Source organism: Pseudorasbora parva, chromosome 3 (genome assembly GCF_024679245.1).
Source record: "Pseudorasbora parva isolate DD20220531a chromosome 3, ASM2467924v1, whole genome shotgun sequence".
Lineage (NCBI taxonomy): Eukaryota > Metazoa > Chordata > Actinopteri > Cypriniformes > Gobionidae > Pseudorasbora > Pseudorasbora parva.
This window is the reverse complement of record NC_090174.1, coordinates 29,040,257-29,062,088: the sequence shown is the minus strand read 5'-3', so window position 1 is coordinate 29,062,088 and position 21,832 is coordinate 29,040,257. Positions and strand designations below refer to the sequence as shown.

The 21,832-nt window shown below is 39.1% G+C and overlaps 1 protein-coding gene across 7 annotated transcripts in view; it reads left to right on the top strand.

The window, feature by feature from the left end:
* rhobtb4 (Rho related BTB domain containing 4) overlaps nt 1-21,832 on the top strand; it is a 47,818-nt gene that overhangs the window by 14,936 nt on the left and 11,050 nt on the right. For all 7 annotated transcript variants that reach the window (XM_067438309.1, XM_067438310.1, XM_067438311.1 and 4 more), the window contains 6 exons: nt 9,086-9,287; nt 9,837-9,940; nt 14,815-15,000; nt 15,762-16,563; nt 16,898-17,117; nt 20,931-21,049. In XM_067438309.1, coding sequence (XP_067294410.1) covers nt 9,096-9,287; nt 9,837-9,940; nt 14,815-15,000; nt 15,762-16,563; nt 16,898-17,117; nt 20,931-21,049 — 1,623 coding nt within the window. In that variant the 5' untranslated portion in view covers nt 9,086-9,095. The remainder of the gene's footprint in view (nt 1-9,085; nt 9,288-9,836; nt 9,941-14,814; nt 15,001-15,761; nt 16,564-16,897; nt 17,118-20,930; nt 21,050-21,832) is intronic.

The following is a 21,832-nucleotide window of genomic DNA, read 5'->3' as shown; positions in this document are numbered from 1 at the left end:
TAACATAGGTCTAGTACTCATTCATTCATATAATGGTAACCTGCATATTTAGTACTGACTAAAATCGTTTGAGGTAGGTAGCTACAGTAGGCCTACTTGTGCATGACAAATTTTGCAGGGCTGCGAACTCAGGGCACGCATTGAGCTTGAGAGGCCCTGTCCCAAATGACACCCTTAAACACTTTCGTACTTCCTACGAGTCTGCATTTTTGTGACGTAAAAATGCTTTTACTGTCGGGAGGAGCATTGACATTACGTGTTAATTCTCTCACTCTATGTAAAATAGAGACCAAAGGACACTGACACAGACAGACAAGACATTGATAGCAGGTTATTGATATGCAACTCAGCTTTCAAATTTTGTCAACTTTAGAATGAAATTCAAACAATAAATACCAACATTTTGACGCTCTGTCATGTGACGTGACAGATCAGCGTAAACTGATAACCTTTTCCTCGTTACTATAGTTAATAGTAAATAAACACAAATAAACATTAAAAGGTATGCTGAAAGATACAACCAAACGTGTCTCATGTAATCGATTAATCAGTGTTTCAACTGTGGAAAGAGGTCAGTAAAAGCTGGACAACATTACATTTACCTCAGGAAAGCCATTTAATGACCATAGCATATCAGTTATCTTAACTATAGAGAGGAATATTTTGCTAAATATATACACTATATTACATATTTATTATATTTGTATCCATATAGTTTTAAATATCATAACATTATTATTCATAAAAACACATTATATTAATTTGAGTTGTTAATTTTAATATTTAATAATAGCTGAGAGAGCTCCTTGTGTGTTTATAGCATTAGTTGAGATTTTTTTTCCTTCAGAAAAATTAACATGTAGCTACTGTACCTGCTATATATCCAACTTAATCGTTGATGCATTAAGATCAGAATCAAATCTTAAGCTTATGAATTGAAATCGTGAAATTTGTGTCAACACTGTGTATACTGGTCATACAGTAATGTTGTCACTAAACTTAATTAAGTTATGTTTAGTTACCAAATGTTTTGACAATCACAATACAATGTGATGCAAGTTTTTATTTTAATAGCTACTTTATAATTCAGTAAAAACTCTTACACTATGACTTACTGGGATGAACCGCACCAGCTTGATGCTGTCCACACTGGATGCAACAAAGTGACCATTGCAAATCCATATTCCCTTAATGTTAGAAGTGGCACAAGCGCTTGGAGTACTTCTGAAATACAACAGGGCATCAGTTTACTGTTGGGTATTTGTCATTATTTATCAGTATTGGTAGTGGCTAATAGTACCAGCAGCCATATCACCCTGTAGCCCAAGACTGGTTTCCCACTGAAGCTAAGCAGGGCTGAGCCTGGTCAGTACCTGGATGGGAGACCAACTGGGAAAACCAGGAAGCTGCTGGTAGAGGTGTTAGTGAGGCCAGCAGGGGGTGCTCACCCTGTGGTCTGTGTGGGTCCTAACACCCCAGGATAGCGATGGGGACACTATACTGACAAAGAGCACCGTCTTTCGGATGACCACTCATCTGAAAAATGAATCCGAAAAAAAATCGGATGATTTTTTTTTTTTTTTTTGAGATCACTATTTACTTATTTGTCCTTATGTGTTGTGGAGTATTCTGTGTTGTGTTTTTGTTTTTGTATTGGATGCCATAGTCATTGCACTGTAAAACAAATTTACCTACGGGTACAATAAAAGTAACCTAACCTAACCTAAGACGTTAAACCGAGGTCCTGACTCTCTGTGGTCGTTAAAAATCCCAGGATGTCCTTCGGAAAAAGAGTAGGGGTGTAACCCCGGCATCCTGGCCAGATTTGCCCATTGACCTCTGTCCTTCATGGCCTCCTAATCATCCCCCTCTCCTGATTGGCTTCATCACTCAGGTCTCCTCTCCACCAATCAGCTGATGTGTGGTGAGCGTTCTGGTGCAATATGACTGCCGTCGCATCATCCAGGTGGATGCTGCACATTGGTGGTGGTTGAGGAGATTCCCCCTTCAATGTAAAGCGCTTTGAGTGCCTTGAAAAGCGCTATATAAATCGAACACATTATTATTATTATTATTACTAATTGAATATACTGTATACTTGTTACTGCTGGTATAATTATTAATATATAATGAATATTATATAGTTATACTATATAATAAATAGTTACTAATTCAATGGAAAAATATTTTAGTCAAGTGCTACTAGCATAAAAATAGTTTTAAAGAATAAATGGCTTGCCATATGAAGCATGTCTTTGTATCACGTCACGGCTGCTAAAACCACCACATTTTCGCTTTGGTCAGTTTGTTGCTATGCATCTTTTTCAGTCTTCATAGTACTGTGTTTTATGTGTAACCATTTTCCACAGCACATTCTGATTCAATGGCGAGCATGGGCTTGGCTCATAGTTTCTTGCATCTTTTTTCTCTTTCTTTGTTATATTAACTCACATTTCATTCACTGGCATTCTGTTTCATCTTAAAGCGACAAATCCTCTTACTGAGAGAATTCACTACTGGTTTATATTTCTCAATGAAGTACATTCTGAATGGGTGCTGAATTAAGCCTTCTAACAAGTATGAATAGGGGTTTGCTAATGGCCGTCCCTACATATTTCACACAATACTTTTACACCTGGTCTAAAGAAAATATCTTGAGCATTTGAATTCTCTGAAATTCCACCATAATGCATGGTTTTTGTTTGTGGCTTTATATGCATGAGCCAAGTTCTCTCGCTAATGCTATTGTGAGATCTTACTGATTCTTTGTCCATTATAATCCAGGGACAAAGTGAAGCGTTTTAGTCTTTTGCTGATTCAGTAATCATTATTTTATGATGTGACAAACATTACTTGTCAGCAATCAACTGCTGCTGCACACTCATTACAAACTGCAGTTAACATTATGCTCTGTCATGCTGTTCAGAAACGGATAACACAAGTGTGGTGTGCTTTCACTTTTTGTATGCTCACCTTATCTGACAATATTTGATCGGAATGACAAGTGCTGATAATCATAAAACAAATACAGATGTTGTGCGATCATCCATAGCAAAATGCTCTCAGATAAGCCACCCCTATCAGTGCTATTTGAATACATTTCGCTTTAGCTGGTTCATTGAGAGCTGGAGTCTAGGGACTCTGCCTTTCCTTTTTTTTCCATGAGCTGACTTTAATGAGTCTCTCATTGCTGAGTTTGCTCTCAAGGGTAAAGGTACAGTTGTATTTATAGTGCACGACAGCTTAGGTCCATAGGACTCATGACGCTATAGTCCATGTGGGCCACTGTGCTAAATAGTTAAACTCTTGTTGAAGACTTAATTGGTGGGTCATTCTGTTATGTATCAGCTTAACTTGTGTACATCTCACTGTAATTATTACTATTGTTGTTCTTGCTGATGTGCATTTGTTTGAGTATAGCATGAAGGACGTGTGTGTCAGTCGGCTGCTGTTGCGATCAGTTTAAGGATCATCGGAAAATACCAATAAATGGTTTATGTAAATATCAAACCATGTGGCATATGCAAACAAATTATGCTAGTGCTTTCTCAGAAAAAAAACTTCTCATTTATGATTTCTCAAGTAGAATCAGGAAATGTCGTAATCAGAGCACATTAATGACTGAACAAAGTTGAAAGGGATGTATGGATTTTGTATATATGCCAGAATCTGAGATATGAATTTCCCAGTGCACCTGAAGGCAATGCATGATCTGCTAAAGTTTGACACCTAGAAAATATCTAAATACATTTGGTCTTAATTTAGACTTATTCTCTATTCTTTGAATTGAAGCTTAACAAACTTGTTTTGTCCAATGTTTTTCTTGACAATTTTGTACATGCTATAGTTGTTTTAAAATCAGTTATTAATTATTATAATTGGTTATTTTTTTGTTATAACATGCAAAGAAATTCATACATTAAAGATTCAGAAGACTTCACTTAGAGGTTTGGTGTGTAAATTTTTGCGGCATCTAGTGGCGAGGTTCCTAATTGCAACCATCCACTGCTCACCCCTTCCTTTCGAATCACATAGAGAAGCTACGGTGGCCGACACAGGACAAAGCTGTTGTCTGATACAGCAGAGAGTGGCTAGCGCTCTGAAGAGCAGTTTGTCCGTTTAGGGCTACTGTAGAAACATGGCGATGCAAAATGGTGACATCTCTGTAAGGGGACTCCCAGTGTATGTAGTTAGAAATGACTGGTTCTAAGCCAAAAACATATTGTAAAATCATTATGTAAGGTCTTATACACCACAGAAAATGATGTATATTAAATTGAATTTCTGTCAGGAGATTCTCCTAAATATTACACAGTGCACCTTTATGCACAGTGCACAGTGCATCCAGACATTTGTTTGGCTACTGCATGTGAAGTAAATAAAATGTCCCTGACGCTATCACACTGACAGTAGATCTCAGTGTTTAATTCCTCCATTACTCCCCAGTGACTGATGGCATTAAGGGGAAAGATCTAACTCATTATCTGATCTGGAGGACTCAGCACGCTGAACGACTTTGTGGCCCAGCTATAAAATGCCATTGATCCACTCAGACATTGACTCCTTGCAGAACAAAGGCATGTGGTGTAAGACACTCCAACACTGCAGTGGTGCAGTTTGCTCAATGTTTGCTATTTTGAAGCATTTCGGTATTTGGAAACACTGTCAAATCTGGCATGCAACACAATTATTCTCCCCTTTAACCTCCTAACTGGCAAGTTGTCTACGCTCATGGCATAGCCTTTACATGTCCCCTCTTTAAACACTTAAAATATGCCTATATAACACTCATGCAGACATGCTCAGGGCGAAAAACTTGGCATGATGCATTGATGGAAACCACAGAAATTAGGTTACTATGACAGGCAGGGGTTTAGCCAGTGTATGTGTTTGTATATGATTTTCGTTTTATAAACAAGGGGATGTCTGGTTTCAATGTATAGGACGGGGCTTGCAGGCGCTCTCTAAGAGCAAGGTTTAACCATGGATTCTGGTTATGTGACAGCAGAGAGAGCAGCCTTTGCCACTGGAGCTGTTATGCAACACACACAGTGCAGGAGGGGTGAGCAAGTTTCCGCTGCCCAGCTGTCTAGAAAGACAGCTGTACAGAGAGTGAAAGGACAGTCAAACTTACAGAAGAATACTCTTGTTTGAGATTTATCTCACAATGAGATCCTGAATTATTTCAAATTTAAATCCATAATTCAAATTATGTGGTTGCCACAAGAAATATGTGGAGAAAGAAAGCTTGTTGAGAGTACTAACTCCTTTAACATACCAAAAGAGTTTATTGTCATTTAAATGCCATATTTGCTTGTGGGTCGTAGTTGGTCCACATTCTGTGATATTCTTCTCTCTACCTACGTACATATTCAGATACACACATGCACACGCACACGCACATGCACACGCGCACACACACACACACACACACACACACACACACACACACACACACACACACACACACACAGTGGCTGGCAGGACTGAATACAAGCAGACAAACTGTTGTGTGGGCCGTATACAGTGTTTGTGAATGGAGTGGGCGTCTGCCACGCGTCTCATCTCTCTCTTTCTTTCTCTCGCTCATTCTCAGACCTCACCTCCCACTGTTTCTATCACTGCCTGTCACTAAAACAAGCGCTTGTGTGGCACACTGCTCATCTCATTCCCCACGACAAAACACTGACTCACGCAACTGACTCTGCTAAAAGCTTCATGAGACATGTCTCATGTCCATGCCTCTTGTATCATTGATTTTCATTATACACATTTGTTTGTTGTGTTTGTGTGTCACAAAAGGAAACTGTACTCAGTTCATAGACACTGAGAACATTCAGGGATATACAAAAACACAATATAAATTCTGTTATCATTTAATCACTCAATGTAATGTGCAGGATATCTCAAATATGTGCAGGATATCTCAAATCTTCTAAAGTCATACAGTACCAGTGTAATGTGAGAGAAACAGGCTGAAGTTTAAGATATTGTTGTTCACCAATAGTATTTCTCAGTGCCATTTTATAGAAAAGGAAGATTTTCATTGAATAGTGGCTTAAATTTGAGGTGTTTCTCACAGAAAGCTATCATATATATTCCACTTTTTATGATCACCAGGGCTGCATTTATTTAATCAAAAATATGGTAAACAAAAAGTAAAAAATAGCCTAATCAAATGCACACATAAAGCTTGCCACAGTGCGCGGGCAAAGGTAATGATTATGAATGTTGCATGAAAAAAACAGCAAGGAGACTGTTTAAACATTTTAATAATTGATTAATATTGTTTTCAGCTGCAGAGTTGAAGTCGCCAAGGGCGACTCGTCATCTCTGCAGTGGATGCGCCTATATGCCCGTTTCATATGGATTACATAATCTGAGATTATTTGTTTTCCACTTGAATTGGTTCATTTAAAAGAGACATTTCAATCTTTCTATACATAGGCTATATTTCTTATTTCTGTGAGGCAATTAGCTTGGTCTATACACTGAGTTTTGGTTCATTTTTGTTCCCTTAGAGTTCACTTAGACAAAGACAGCAGATCAAGCACATCCTGATTGTTTTTATTATTTTACAAAAAGCACAATGTTTTGTTGTCATTGTGAGTTTGCAGATATGAATGTAGGCCTCTTACAGTTTGCAGTACTGCTGTATGACCAAAAATATGACAAAAAACGAAATGCAAGCGATCGTGCCGGCGCTTGTATATCATGCAGGAAGCGCGCTCTCCACACAAACATATTGATATGTGCCTAATAACAGTGCACAATTATCTAGGTTAAGGTTAGAGCGAATGTACTTGTAAAGTTGCTACTACTTACATGCTTTAAGTAATATAAGCCATATTTAAGGTCGATGAATGATGGATTTTTTGCCGTTAACAATCTGTCCATCACAGCCTGAGCAAGGTTTTTTTTCTGCGACTAACATTTCTCATACTCATAGACTCATACATTTCTGGTCGACCAAGTCTCTTCTAGTCGACTAACTGTTAATCGACTATTAGGGGGCAGCCCTGAATAAAAAATGTAAAATTCACCTTTTATATTCCAATGGAAAATCATACAAGTTTGGAATGACAAGTGTGAGTATGTTTTTTTGGGGACGCCTGAATGTAATTTCCCAAATGTATTAGGAATTGATAACGTGTAGAGAGTAAAATAGTGTAAACATTGTGACTGACTGTTCAAAGTGCATTTTTGGTCATTCCCCTCAAGTGCATATGCTTTGCAGTGTTTGTTTGCACTTACACCTCTCTACCCACCGCCCCACTTTTTTGCACATTAAGAAAACATACATTTATTGTCTTTGAAAATTAGGTAAAGATCTCCCAACTAATATGCAGTCATGCATATTCTTCACTTTAATAGCATCCTCTATAAATGTTGGTGGCTCTCACACAGCAGTTATAAAGATGACTGTTAGATAACACGAAGATCTAGTCACATTTACAGCTCGGCTTCATCAGCCCGTTGTGCCACCGTTATGTAACCTGTTAAAGAAGCTTCCTCCAGAGCACCCTTAACACTGACAACATTTCACAGAGATGTCTCTGAAACCTTCTTTGCTGATCCAAAATCTCAAAACTGGCTGTGACATTCCCCTCATGAGGGATTAACTGAGCACTGCTGCTCCAGATAAATGTCTCTTGACCTATTATGGGCCATTTTGACACATTACTAATCTTGGTCAGAATTGTTACCTTGCTACTCAGAATGAATTGAATGAATGAGAATCATTTTAGTTCCCCGTATGTCACTGGAGGCTAGAACTGTGACGTCTTTGTCAGTGGAACAATAAACAGTGGCATATTAATCTTTCATGAGCTCTTTTTATGGAACGTTAGCTGTCTTGGACAGAGGAGCTCAGGACAGCTTGTAATGTATATAGCTGTATCACTTTAGCTGTATCAAAAGAATGCACTGCTCTTACTTGGCCAAGAGTGTTGCCTGTGTGTTAATTCAAAGAAATTCTTTAATGTTTCCCAGAAAGCTAATTGATTTGTGCAGCTCGGAACACTTTTAGTGCATTTACCAAGGGTAATTCAAACCATAGCGGGTGCACTTTTAAAGCCACAGAGGAGTTACGGTTTTGAAAATCATTTGTATTTAATTTTTACAGTCTCTTTTATCAATGTGGTTTATTAATATTGATTTTTTTTTTACATCTCTATGCACTTGCTCAAATTTATGTGACTTCTTAAAGAAAAACAGTTCAGCTTAATGAGGAAATGTCTGCACTGCATTACAAAACAAAAACCTCTCATTGTTTTAGGGAAAAAAGCACATCTCACATTGCTTGCTTTTGTTTGAGCCTAAAAGAGAACTTGCTAGTTGTCATGGATATTAAGTTACAGTCATATGTGTTGGCACGCAGGTCTCCTAATGATTTGTTTCAGATCCATCCCTCAGCAGGTTTTTTTCTTTTTTCTCTGCAGGTAGCTGCAGTCTTGATATCTAGGAGGTTTAAGTCGATGTTTATGTGATTGTTTGTGGTAACTCAGTTTGGTGTAGTGTCCTGGGCAAAGCATGAGAATTGTGCCGTCTAGTTTGCTGTCTAGTTTAGCTGTGTTCTCTCATACAAATCAGCATTGCTACTGGGCTTTGACCTTAGTTAGCTTCAGGTGGATTTTTCTAAGACTCCAAAAAAAAAATGAAAAAAAGATGCTAGATGCACTTGTTCACGTCGACTTTGAAACTCACACACTTTGGAACGCTGTACAGCCAAGTGCAGAACTGTGTTGGCTGTCTTTGTTGTTCCTTCCTCTGACAGAAATAGCTCCTGACCCAGATTTTTGTTTAAACTTTGAACATTTGGTGAATGAGTAGTCGTATTGATGACATTCATTATTGTGGATGTTGTTTTAAGTAACCACAGTAAATGGACCGTATTATTATTATAATTTCCTTACTAAAGTTTTAGTTTGTTTTTTGTCATTTTGTTTGGTTTGCACTTCATTATAGGTTAAAAAAAGGGAAATGGAGTCTGAGTTTCTTTTTATACTGTAGAATAAACTGTTTTGTCATCGATACAATTATTATTTGCAGTACTTAAACTTTTCTCCCTATTTTACTATTTTAGGGCCCTCTCCATGGATATAGACACAGATTATGAGCGACCCAATGTGGAGACCATAAAGTGTGTGGTGGTGGGTGATAACGCAGTGGGCAAGACCCGCCTGATCTGTGCCCGTGCCTGCAATGCCACCCTTACTCAGTACCAGCTGCTTGCCACCCACGTGCCAACTGTCTGGGCCATCGACCAATACCGTGTGTGCCAGGAGGTGGGCAGACCTTTGGCATATTGTGTACATGTTGATGAGCATTAAGTGTTGCCATAAATACTGTAATATAACTATACATATATGGCAATGGAGTACAACCTGTTTAACCAGAGTATTTATATACTTTAGTGGTCACACTTTAGATTAGGGTCCAGTTTGCACTATAAATATGACTTTTGCCTCCATAAACACCTAATTACTGTTGATTAATTTGGTATATAAGTAATAATAAACAGCCGAAATCCTAGTATTATGCATGCTAATAAGCAACAAGTTAATAGTGAGACTTGGACCCTAAACTAAAGTGTTACCGCTTTAATGAAATAGTTAAAACCGAGGGTAAAACTGATATATATATATATATATTATTTGTTATTTATGTTGAGCTCATTTAGTTTAACTTTTTACATTTAACTAACTTTAACAATTTTAACCAGGCCATTGCAAATGTGAAATTTGTTCTTAATGGACTTGCCAGCTGAATATAATGTGTTTGCATTGGTTTATTGGTAGATTTTAACCTTACTGAACAGTTTGTGTTTTTTCTAGGTGCTGGAGAGGTCACGAGACGTGGTGGACGAGGTCAGTGTCTCCCTCAGGCTGTGGGACACATTTGGAGATCATCACAAAGACAGACGCTTTGCTTATGGCAGGTCAGTTACACAGTATTAAGATGTATTTTAACACGTAGTGCTCAATGAACCCATTGATACACACACACAATTCATGTCCCACAATACCGTTGCTCAGATCAATCTTCCATTTGATTTGTTTTCTTCTGATATCTCTCCACTCTTGGCTGTGGCATGTGTTGCCCTGCCAAGCTTTGGTTAAATTGCCCTAATCCTCCCAGCTGGGAAGGTAATGTGCTGTAAGCCTAGCCAAAGAGCACTGCATGGAGGCTCTTATTCTCAGCGCAGTGCAGGGCAGCGGAGGATCAGTGGATCAGCAGTGGTGCTTTGGCTCAGGGCAGTGCAGCAGATCACAGTAGCCGCTGGTCGGAGCAGGGAGATGGGTTAGAGAATGAGGAAGATTGACACACATTCTCGGTGCTTACATTCTTTGTCACTTATAAGAGTGTCTTCACATTTGTAGTTTGGTTCTCTTGGTTGCTTTGGTCCAGACCAAAACAGGAACATTTAGTCCTGGTTCGCTTAACATTCACACTGTAATTTTTAACTCCGGTATGGTTTGCTGCTAATTGTACTAAATTGTGGAAGTGAACCGCTATATGATTTGATAAAAATGTGTGTTTTGTGTGTGTTTCACTCATTTTCCTTACGAGCGTGACTGTAGATCTAATTTCTGCTCGTCTTCGGCGTTCTTAAGAGCATCTGCAGTACATTCGCGACAGATAGACCATTATGTACCGAAGCTTTGGTAACCAAACCAATGGTTCAGAAACAAAAATATAAAAGTGAGGTGAGCAACGGTCACCAAAAATTCATTTTGCCACCATCTAACTCGCTGTCATTACCAAGCAATGGGGTAAACAGCTGCTGCTTTGATGATGCAAACGCACCCTGGTTTGGACCCAAATAATATCATATTAATATAGTCCAGGGGGAGGGGGGAGCAATCAAACTCGGCTTCGGCCCAGGCAATCGAACCAAGTGTAAAAGCACCCTATGACTAGACCAGGACTAGTCCTTATTTCAGTTAGTGCATTTAAGTAGCTTTTATAAATAAAGAAAAAACTAACTTGTGTGCATCTTGAGATAAAATAATGGCACTGACGTATTTTAACATATGGCAGTGCAAGTTGCTTTCAGTTAATACAGCTAAAACATGCATTTTAGTCCGGGACTAGGGTTAAGCTTTTTCTGCGAAACTGGGAATAAGAGGTCATAACAAGTGAGGCTTTGTTTTGATTATGTAATTCATCCAACAATTTAATAATGTTAGAGTGTTGTGAATGTGTTTTAGTATTACTTGTGTGACAGATAGCGAGAGAGAGTGGAAGACAAAGAGAAATCTGTGAATCCACAGGATGTGTGTCTGTGAGATCCAGTGTGTGTAAGGAGTACTGAAGCAGATGCAGTCAGCTGATAAAACATTATTAATGGTGGTGCCCTGTTATGGAAACACAGTATCAGGTGACCTTCACCCCAGTGTCTGTTACACACCCACACAGACACATTTAACATTTCTTGAAAATGTTTATCAAAGCATTGCTTTGAGTCCATTAATTATTATTAAACATAAACTGACAAAACAGTTGTAAAATTTAATTGAAAGGATCCTAACTTATTTAGATGATTAGGTAGAAAAGGAAAAAACATCTGAAGGAACCGTGACTCAGTGGGGAAGCCCTCCTCCACGGGCAGACACATAATTATACATGCATTTTATCATACATAGTTGTTTTTGGACAATACCAGCAACACTTGTGATGTCGAGGGGTCAGAACAAACAAAAGATGGAGCTGAAAGGGTAATGCTGTTTTATTTTGTCGACGCATTTTGCCGCACAGGCCTTCATCAAGGCTAAAAAGTTTTCAGCTCCATCTTTTGTTTGTTTGGACCTCTTGACATCACAAGTGTTGCTGGTATTGTCCAAAACAACTTTGTTTTCTCTTTCCACTCACCTTGTTGATCGTGTCAAGCTGCACCAGAACAATTACATAACAAATAAACATATAGAGACACACACACACTATATTGCCAAAAGTTTGGGGATGCCTGCCTTTACATCCACATTAATTTTTATGCAATCCCATTCATAAGCCATAGGGTTTTGCAGCTTTTGCAGCTATAACAACTTCAGCTTTTCTAGGAAGGCTTTCCACAAGGTTTAGGAGTGTGTTTATAGGTTTTTTGACCATTCTACTACAAGGGCATTTGTGAGGTCAGGCACTTATGTTGGACGAGAAGGCCTAGCTAACAGTCTCTGCTCAAATTCATCCCAAAGGTGTTCTTTTGGGTTGAGGTCAGGACTGTGTGCAGGCCAGTCAAGTACCTCCACACCAAACTCGCTCTTGCATTTCTTTATTGACCTTTCTTTATACACTGGTGCCCAGTCATGTTGGAACAGGATGGGGTCATCTCCAAACTGTTCCTACAAAGTTGGGAGCATGATATTATCCAAAATGTCTTCGTATGCTGAAGCATTAAGAGTTCCTTTCACTAGAACTAAGGGACAAAGCCCAACTCCTGAAAAACAACCCCATACCATAATCCACCCTCCACCAAACTTTACACTTGGCATAATGCAGTCAGGCAAGAACTGTTCTCTTGGCAACCACTAAACCCAGACTCGTCCATTGGATTGCCAGACAAAGAAGCATGATTCGTCACTCCAGAGAACAAGTCTCAACTGCTCTACAGTCAAGTGGCAACATGCTTTACACCACTACATCCAATACTTTGTATTACATTTTTTTGATATAAGGCTTGGATAAAGCTGCTTGGCCATGGAAACCCATTACATGAAGCTCTACACATTGTACTTGAGCTAATCTAAAGGCCACACAAAGTTTGGAGGTCGGTAGCTATTGGCTTTGCAGAAAGTTGGCAACGTCTGTAGAGTGTGCCCCTCAGCAAGCGCCGACCCCGTCCTATGATTTTACTTGCCCTAATGCCTTAGTCGCTGTTGTTCCCAATTGCTTCCACTTTGTTTCTAATACCATTAACAGTTGGCTGTAGAATATTTAGTAGTGAGGAAATTTCAAGAATGGACTTATTGCACAGGTGGCAACCTATCACGGTTCTACGCTTGAATTCACTGAGCTCCTGAGATCGATCCACTCTTTCACAAATGTCTGTAGTAGTCTGCATGCCTAGGTGCTTGGTTTTATACACCTGTGGCCATGGAAGTGATTGGAACACCTGAATTCAATGAATTGGAGGAGTGTCCCAGTGCTTTTGGTAGTATAGTGTACATATACATACGCTGAATTTATATACATATTAGTAATTTTGAACACATCAGTAAATCGATGGTAAAAGTACCATATACAGTATTACCAACTACTAACATCATTGTGCTATGGTACTGCAACAAGTAATATTGTAGTGTTGTTGTTGTTGTTGTTTTTTTATAGAATATTTAGGCTTATTTGTATGTTTAGATATGTGTCTGTGATCAAGACTGTGTTTACAGTGTATTCAAGCTGACATGCAGTCAGGAGTTTGAACTTAGACATGCTCTACATAGCGCTACAGAACACCACACACACTGATTACATAACACAGTCCTTTATGACCCTCAGCACTCGCTTTTACAGCAGTTATTATTCACTGAGAGATGGTGAATGATTGTGGAAATATCTGTGGTTTTGTGCCATTCTTTTTGTTTGTTTTTTTGTCTCATCTCTGACCCATTTCCACATATTCTTGCAAACATTCCCATGTTCATGAACATACACACACTAACAGAGACACAGAAGACTTTGACCCCTGGAGGCTGTATAAGCTTATATTTGCACATATACCTTAATTTGGCTTAAAATGCTGTCTTAGTTTAGGAATGAGGCTTAGCCAATCTCGCTCATACTGTATATGGGCAATCCCATTGCGATGTCAACATTACCATACATATTTTTTTAAAGGAAGTAAGTTATAATCGTTCCCCTTTGCTAACGGTATGTTTTCAGGGAAATTCCATTGTTTAATCATCACACATGCGGTGTTCGCCAATAATAAAACAACATTTTTTCAAAAAGCCATATTACTTAAAAATGTAATATTTCTAGATTTTCACTTAATGTTGTCAATCAAGAAATATATCAAAGAAAGAAAATATCTTAGAAATGTTGTCTGAGAAAAGCTGACTGTCATATTATATCTATAAACATGCACATGAGCACTTTCCAGTGTACATGCATAACTGTGATGATATCCGCTAGACCAAGTTTGTTTACATTGCATTAGTAATTCTTGTGTATGCTGGTATCACATGATGAGCTTGTGAGTGCAGCTGTGAAATATGTCATGGCTGGACGACTCGCTATTATTAGACCAGCGCTGGTTATTGAGTCAGACGAGATGCTTTAATGACTTGAGCAAAACACCTTGTGTGCTCTCACATTCACTCAAAGAACACACATGCATTAATACACATACAATCAAACAATCATTCAATCATTACTCTATTTGGATGCTCTCTCACTGTTTCTTTATGAAGCTCATTTATGCCGCAGGGAAAATAGTCATATCGCGACCTTCACTTCACAAAAAAAAATGATTATGATAAGTGAGTGATCTTTGGATTTGCATTCATGCAAAAATGCCAAAACTATAACACTTGTCAAATCATTCTCTATGCTATAATAAATATGAAATAATATAAAAAAATAACAAGTCTGGACATGACATTTTGAAAGCAAGGAAATTTCTTTGTAGCTCACAGTAATTTTGTTTGTTACATTTGACAGTTTTTATTCCAATAACAGTGATTCACTGTCCCTTTTTAAAGCCTCTGTGTAGGACGATTAGTGTCCACGGTTTGCCAATTTCCTGCATATTACATGATTTCTTCGGATGTATTCTTTTAAATTAAATATATTTCTTTCTCTTTGTGTCATTAGATCTGATGTGGTGGTGCTGTGCTTCTCTTTGGCCAATCCGAACTCCCTGCGCCATGTCCGCACGATGTGGTTCCCCGAGATTAAGCACTTCTGCCCCCGCACCCCGATCATCCTGGTGGGCTGCCAGCTGGATCTGCGCTATGCTGATCTGGACGCTGTTAACCGGGCTCGCCGGCCTCTGGCCAAGTACGACCACATCCTACAGCATCTTGTAGCACATATTATATTATTAAACTTTAGCATGACAAGTTTTTCATTCTTTTTTTTTTCCGTTCGAGAAGATTCTTGTGCATCTTTGTATTTTTTGTAATCAGTTTGTAGTCAGAATTTGCTTCACTCAGCTTTGATGCTTTTTAGGGTTGATGGCAAAAATACACCCATATATTTAAAAATGTAAAAATGGTCAGAACGATTCTTAAAAAAAAGAAAAGAATACTTAATAATTATTTTAGCAAGGACCAATTAAATAAATTTAAATGACAGTAAAGACATTTTATGTTTTCAAATGATAAACTTTCTGTTCATCAAAAAATCCTAAAACATTTGTTATTATGGTTTCCACGAACATTTTAAGCAAAATAACTGTTTTCAACATAATAATGATATAATATTTGAATGGTAATAAGAATAAATATTTTGAGCATGAAATCTGCATGTTATAATGATGAATTTTAAAGAATCATGTGACACTGGAGCTATCACCGGAATAAATTACACTTTAAAATGTATTTCATTAGAAAACAGTTATTTTTAAATTGTAACATTACTTAACAGTATAATTGTTTTACTGTTTTTTTTTTTTTTTTAAATCACATAAATTCAGCCTTGGTGATCATAGAAGTCTTTTGATAACATTAAAACATAAAAAAAACCTTACAGAACCCAAACTGGTAGTGTACTATATTATGTTTGGCTTTAATAGTGCTTCTGTTTTTATCCCCTTCTAGAACCATCAAACCTACAGACATTCTGCCCCCAGAACGAGGCCATGAGGTCGCTAAGGAACTTGGCATTCCATACTATGAAACAAGCATTGTCGCCCAGTTCGGTGTAAAGGATGTGTTTGACAATGCTATCCGTGCAGCACTCATCTCTCGTCGCCACCTTCAGTTCTGGAAGTCCCATTTAAAGAAGGTTCAGCGTCCCCTCCTCCAGGCTCCCTTCCTCCCCCCCAGACCACCACGACCTGTGGTGGGCATCCCTGATCCTCCTCCCATGGATGGAGAAGGTCCAGACTCTCTTTTCTGCCAGCTGTTGTGTGCAGACGTCCTGTTTCTCCTCCAGGCCGGCACCACACGCGTCTTCGCCCACAAAGTGTACCTGGCCACTTCCTGCTCTAAGTTCTATGACCTTTTCACTATGGACCTTGGAGCGGCAGGGATGGAGAAGGAGGGTGAGGAGAGCTCGGAGGGGAGTGAGGAAGAGGAGCAGAGTCGAAGAGGAGCCAAAGAACAGGCTGGCCGTACCAAGAGCCTGGACATTGATAAGGAGGGTGAAGGTGGCACTAGGGGTTCAAATAGGCTGCTCATGTTGCAGCAGGGCTCACTGAGGACTTCACAGAGCGATAATGCTCTGCCTGCCAGGGGTCAGTGCTTTATGGGACCCCTGGGAGCAGGCCGTGCTCTTTTAGGATGGGGGCGTGGATTCTTGGGGGTGTACCTGGAGATGGTGGATGACCCTGTGACAGGTCGACCGAGACTCATGACAGTGGTGTCCATGGATGATCTCATTCAGAAAGGGCCTTTTCAAGTAAGAAAAACTTAAAGCCAATTCACAGATAGCAACACTGCACAGATAGCAACAGACACTTCTTTGGGTTTTGTCAGATCAGTGTGTTACCCCTGTCGGCATCAGCTGGCTCTTGTTTATGCTGATAGAACATATTGAAAAGTGTTTAAGAAGTGACATACTGTAATCTGGTGACTATCTGCATTGGTCTGCATCTGTCAGTGCAGTGTGAATCAGCCTTTAGATGACATACAGTAAAATAGCGATGACTTGTGATGTCATTGCAAGTTTTGTAAGAATCTATATGAAATACGGCGGTGTCACATTATCCGTTTTTCTCTTCCTTCCCTTTTAGGCAGTGCTGCAGTACCTTTACACGGGTCATCTGGATGAGAAACGTGGGGACCTCATGCAGGTGGCTACCATCGCTGAGCTTCTAGAGGTCTTCGACCTGCGTATGATGGTGGCCAACGTGCTGAACCGTGAGAGCTTCATGAACCAGGAGATCACCAAAGCCTTCCATGTGCGACGTGCCAACCGCATCAAAGAGTGCCTGAGCAAGGGCACCTTTGCTGGTAGGCAATCTAAAATCTAAAATGTGTATGAATGTATAAAGGTCTAAAACCCTTGATGGGGGGTAATTGAGAGTGAATGGGGGGAAGTCACGTGAGCGGACGCAATGCACTATGATTTGATATGATTGGTTCTTTCAAAAAATCATGCGTCTTGTTTCTGTCCGTGTTTCTCAATCACAAATCGGTCTGAATGAACAACATTATGGTGGTAATGGAAAGGCTAATTAAAAAGTAATTAAACAACTCACCCACTTAGATATCACTGCTTTTTCATGTCAAAATAAAACTTGAAATGGCCTGAAACCATAGTGAGCAATCAGCTTGGTGAAATTAAAGTTACATCTTGTCTGTGACCAGTGTTTACTGAGCTTTGATGACTGATGTAAGATACGGAAATAAGGCCACCATTAAAAAGAACAGCTAAACATAAGTTCTCAAATAAAACATTGTTTAAATTGTTACTGCCTTTAGTTGTTATTTCAGTATATATGTAAAACATCTTTAAAAACTAAATGAGATTTATCCTAGGTTTTAATAAATAGAACATTAAATACATAGTTAATGTTAAAATACAAAATATAACTTTATTTGGTTTTATATATATATATATATATATATATATATATATATATATATATATATATATATATATATATATATATATATATATATATATATATATATATAAATAATAATAATATACAGGTCCTTCTAAAAAATTAGCATATTTCATCCGACCAATAAAAGAAAAGTGTTTTTAATACAAAAAAGTCAACCTTCAAATAGTTATGTTCAGTTATGCACTCAATACTTGGTCGGGAATCCTTTTGCAGAAATGACTGCTTCAATGTGGCGTGGCATGGAGGCGATCAGCCTGTGGCACTGCTGAGGTGTTATGGAGGCCCAGGATGCTTTGATAGCGGCCTTAAGCTCATCCAGAGTGTTGGGTCTTGCGTCTCTCAACTTTCTCTTCACAATATCCCACAGATTCTCTATGGGGTTCAGGTCAGGAGAGTTGGCAGGCCAATTGAGCACAGTAATACCATGGTCAGTAAACCATTTACCAGTGGTTTTGGCACTGTGAGCAGGTGCCAGGTCGTGCTGAAAAACGAAATCTTCATCTCCATAAAGCTTTTCAGCAGATGGAAGCATGAAGTGCTCCAAAATCTCTTGATAGCTAGCTGCATTGACCCTGTCCTTGATAAAACACAGTGGACCAACACCAGCAGCTGACATGGCACCCCAGACCATCACTGACTGTGGGTACTTGACACTGGACTTCAGGCATTTTGGCATTTCCTTCTCCCCAGTCTTCCTCCAGACTCTGGCACCTTGATTTCCTAATGACATGCAAAATTTGCTTTCATCCGAAAAAAGTACTTTGAACCACTGAGCAACAGTCCAGTGCTGCTTCTCTGTAGCCCAAAAATGGCTTGACCTAGGGAATGCGGCACCTGTAGCCCATTTCCTGTACACGCCTGTGCACGGTGGCTCTGGATGTTTCTACTCCAGACTCAGTCCACTGCTTCCGCAGGTCCCCCAAGGTCTGGAATCGGTCCTTCTCCACAATCTTTCTCAGGGTCCGGTCACCTCTTCTCGTTGTGCACCGTTTTTTGCCACACTTTTTCCTTCCCACAGACTTCCCACTGAGGTGCCTTGATACAGCACTCTGGGAACAGCCTATTCGTTCAGAAATTTCTTTCTGTGTCTTACCCTCTCATTTGAGGGTGTCAATGATGGCCTTCTGGACAGGGTCGGGTCGGCAGTCTTACCTATGATTGCAGTTTTGAGTAATGAACCAGGCTGGGAGTTTTTAAAAGCCTCAGGAATCTTTTGCAGGTGTTTAGAGTTAATTAGTTGATTTAGATAATTAGGTTAATAGCTCGTTTAGAGAACCTTTTCATGCTAATTTTTTTGAGATTTTGTGTTTTCATGAGCTGTATGCCAAAATCATCAGTATTAAAACAATAAAAGACCTGAAATATTTCAGTTGGAGTGCAATGAATCTAAAATATATGAAAGTTACATTATGGAAAATAATGAACTTTTATCACATGCAAATTTTTGGAGAGGGAACTGTATGTATATATATATATATATATATATATATATATATATATATATATATATATATATATATATATATATATATATATATATATATATATATATATATATAAACTGTTATGGTAACTGTTACGTCATTTCAAACAAAATCAAGCCAAATCGGTCTCTGCTTTCTTTCACGTAGATTCTCTGGTTCATTTCTTCTGTTGAGTCAAGGTCTTTTGAACAATCTATTGCATAAAGTGCGTAAATAAATAAATAAGCATGACGTGGACTTTACTGGAGTGCACTCTGCCGTGTGGGCGGTGTTTTATGTTCGCTAACAGTACATACCGCTGCTTACGCATTTCGAACTTCTTTTTACCCCTAAGCAAAGAATGAAAAAGAACTTGGCCGTGAGTATATCGGGGATTTAAGGACTTTGCCTCCTCATTTCAGAACACCACTGCACGACACATCTAACTATCTATCTATCTATCTATCTATCTATCTATCTATCTATCTATCTATCTATCTATCTATCTATCTATCTATCTATCTATCTATCTATCTATCTATCTATCTATCTATCTATCTATCTATCTATCTATCTATCTATCTATCTATCTAATCTAGTAATATTGTCGTCCTATCTATCTCTTCTATCGTTTTAATATGAGAAACTGAATCAAGTCTTTTGGGGGGAAAATAATAAAGGAACAGTTTTAATTGAATTTTATGTTTTTGGGATTAATTAACTGTCTAATCTGTATAATGCTGATTCTTTAGAAGGTTCTGGTGTTACTGGCTAGCTAACCTCCTTCACCTGTCAGTGTGTCACATTCAAAGAGTTCCGTAGTGACACCATTGACTTGAGTCTCATGAGTTCTACTTTCAATTCCTCAATCTTTTGGAATTGGAATAGAATAGTTCATACTCTAGTCTAGAGCAGTCAATTTGCACAGTTTGTCTTTACTTTCTTTCATTGAGTCTCTGTGTTTATTTTTGAGGAAATACCCAGTGCAGTGCTTTTAAAATATCCCTTTATTGCTGGCAATGAATTGCATATTGTAAACATGTTTGCATTTATGCTTTAAGCTGTTCTGTGTTGCTTTATCTCCGTTATTGTCATGTCTTGTGTGTTGTGTGCATGTTTGTCCTGTTTAACCCCAACACTCCTGTACTCTCCACTAACACCTGTTTATTTCATTGCATCATCTGCAATTGTAATCTCATTACCTAACCATGAAGGTGCTTCATGTTTGAAAACCAGAATGTTTTTCATCTCCATTGTGGCCTGAAGACTACTTGAACATTCCCTAAGGGTATGGTGAAGTTTAGAAACCAAATCATTAGAGATTGATTTGCTTCCCTGCCCTCAAAATCAGCATTAAATTTAATTAGGTGCAGTTTTCCCTTCATGTCATCTTGACACCCGCAGCATAATGCTAAGCAACCTGTCCGACATCATCTGCTGTTTAACATAATTAGTGAGCCACAGTGAACATGTGGAGTCATCCATGGCAGTCTCTAAAGGATTCGCTGCTAAAATAAATTTGCACCCTATATGGTCCCAGTCTGGCCCTCCCTTCACTTTTTCTGTCTTCTTATACTTAGCCTTGTCAATCTGTCTATTTATTATCGGTTTGTGTGTCTATCTGTCTTCTCGTCTGTCTCTTTGTGTTCGTCCGTCCACCTGTCTCCCCCTCTGTAGCCTCGACTCTGTGACACACGCCGAGATGTGTGCTCTTTTCCTCCCGGTTTTAGATGTGGTGTTTCGATTAGATGACGGATATCTGCCAGCCCACAAGCCACTGCTCATCTCAAGCTGTGATTGGATGGCAGCCATGTTTCGTGGATCCTTCATGGAGAGCTACATTGAGGAGGTGAGCAGAGATTTGAGTGATTTCATATTCCAGACGTTAGCCAGCAGGATGCGACAAAATCAAATAAAACCCATTTTGGTATTTTAAGGTGACGTAGTTATACTTTACTCTAGGGCTGGGCGATATGACGAAATATATCGTCTGGACGATAGAAAATGTCTATCGTTTTATATAAGGCTCTATCGCTTACGCCACGATAAGGCGTTTATGGCAGAATTTTACGTCAAGATGCACCTCACGCCACGGCATGCCCATGCAATACATAAACGCGCTCCCTCTGTCTCTCTCTCGCTCTCTCACTCACACGCGCTGCCGCCTCCCTTCCACTCACGTCACTTTTTTAAAATCCCCCACAGCGCGAAACACGAGTCCCGCAAACGCGCCGCAGAGGAGCTTGTTTGTAATCAGAGGACAAATGGCTCCTTAGTTTCGAAATGGTTTGGGTACAAGGCGATCGCGTTGAAAATAAAGGCGTTTGTCCAGCGTTAGAAGCTCATTTGAATCATTGCCGCGGCTCATTTAAGAAAATGACAGCTCCGAAGAGACGCCGCTTTAGTTTGAGGTAACGTTACTGCTAACAATAATAAAGAAAGACGATCAACACCTTATGTGTTCCCACTGAAATGAAGATGTAATATATTTCCAAATGTAAGCCCATCTTAAGCGAAATGCACGCTTCATACTGTCGTCTGCTCCGGCTCTAACCTCGAGTGTTTACTTTTTGCAAACCTTGTGAGCGCGCAAACCCAAACGCTGTGACCTCGCGCCAAATGTTTTTATTGG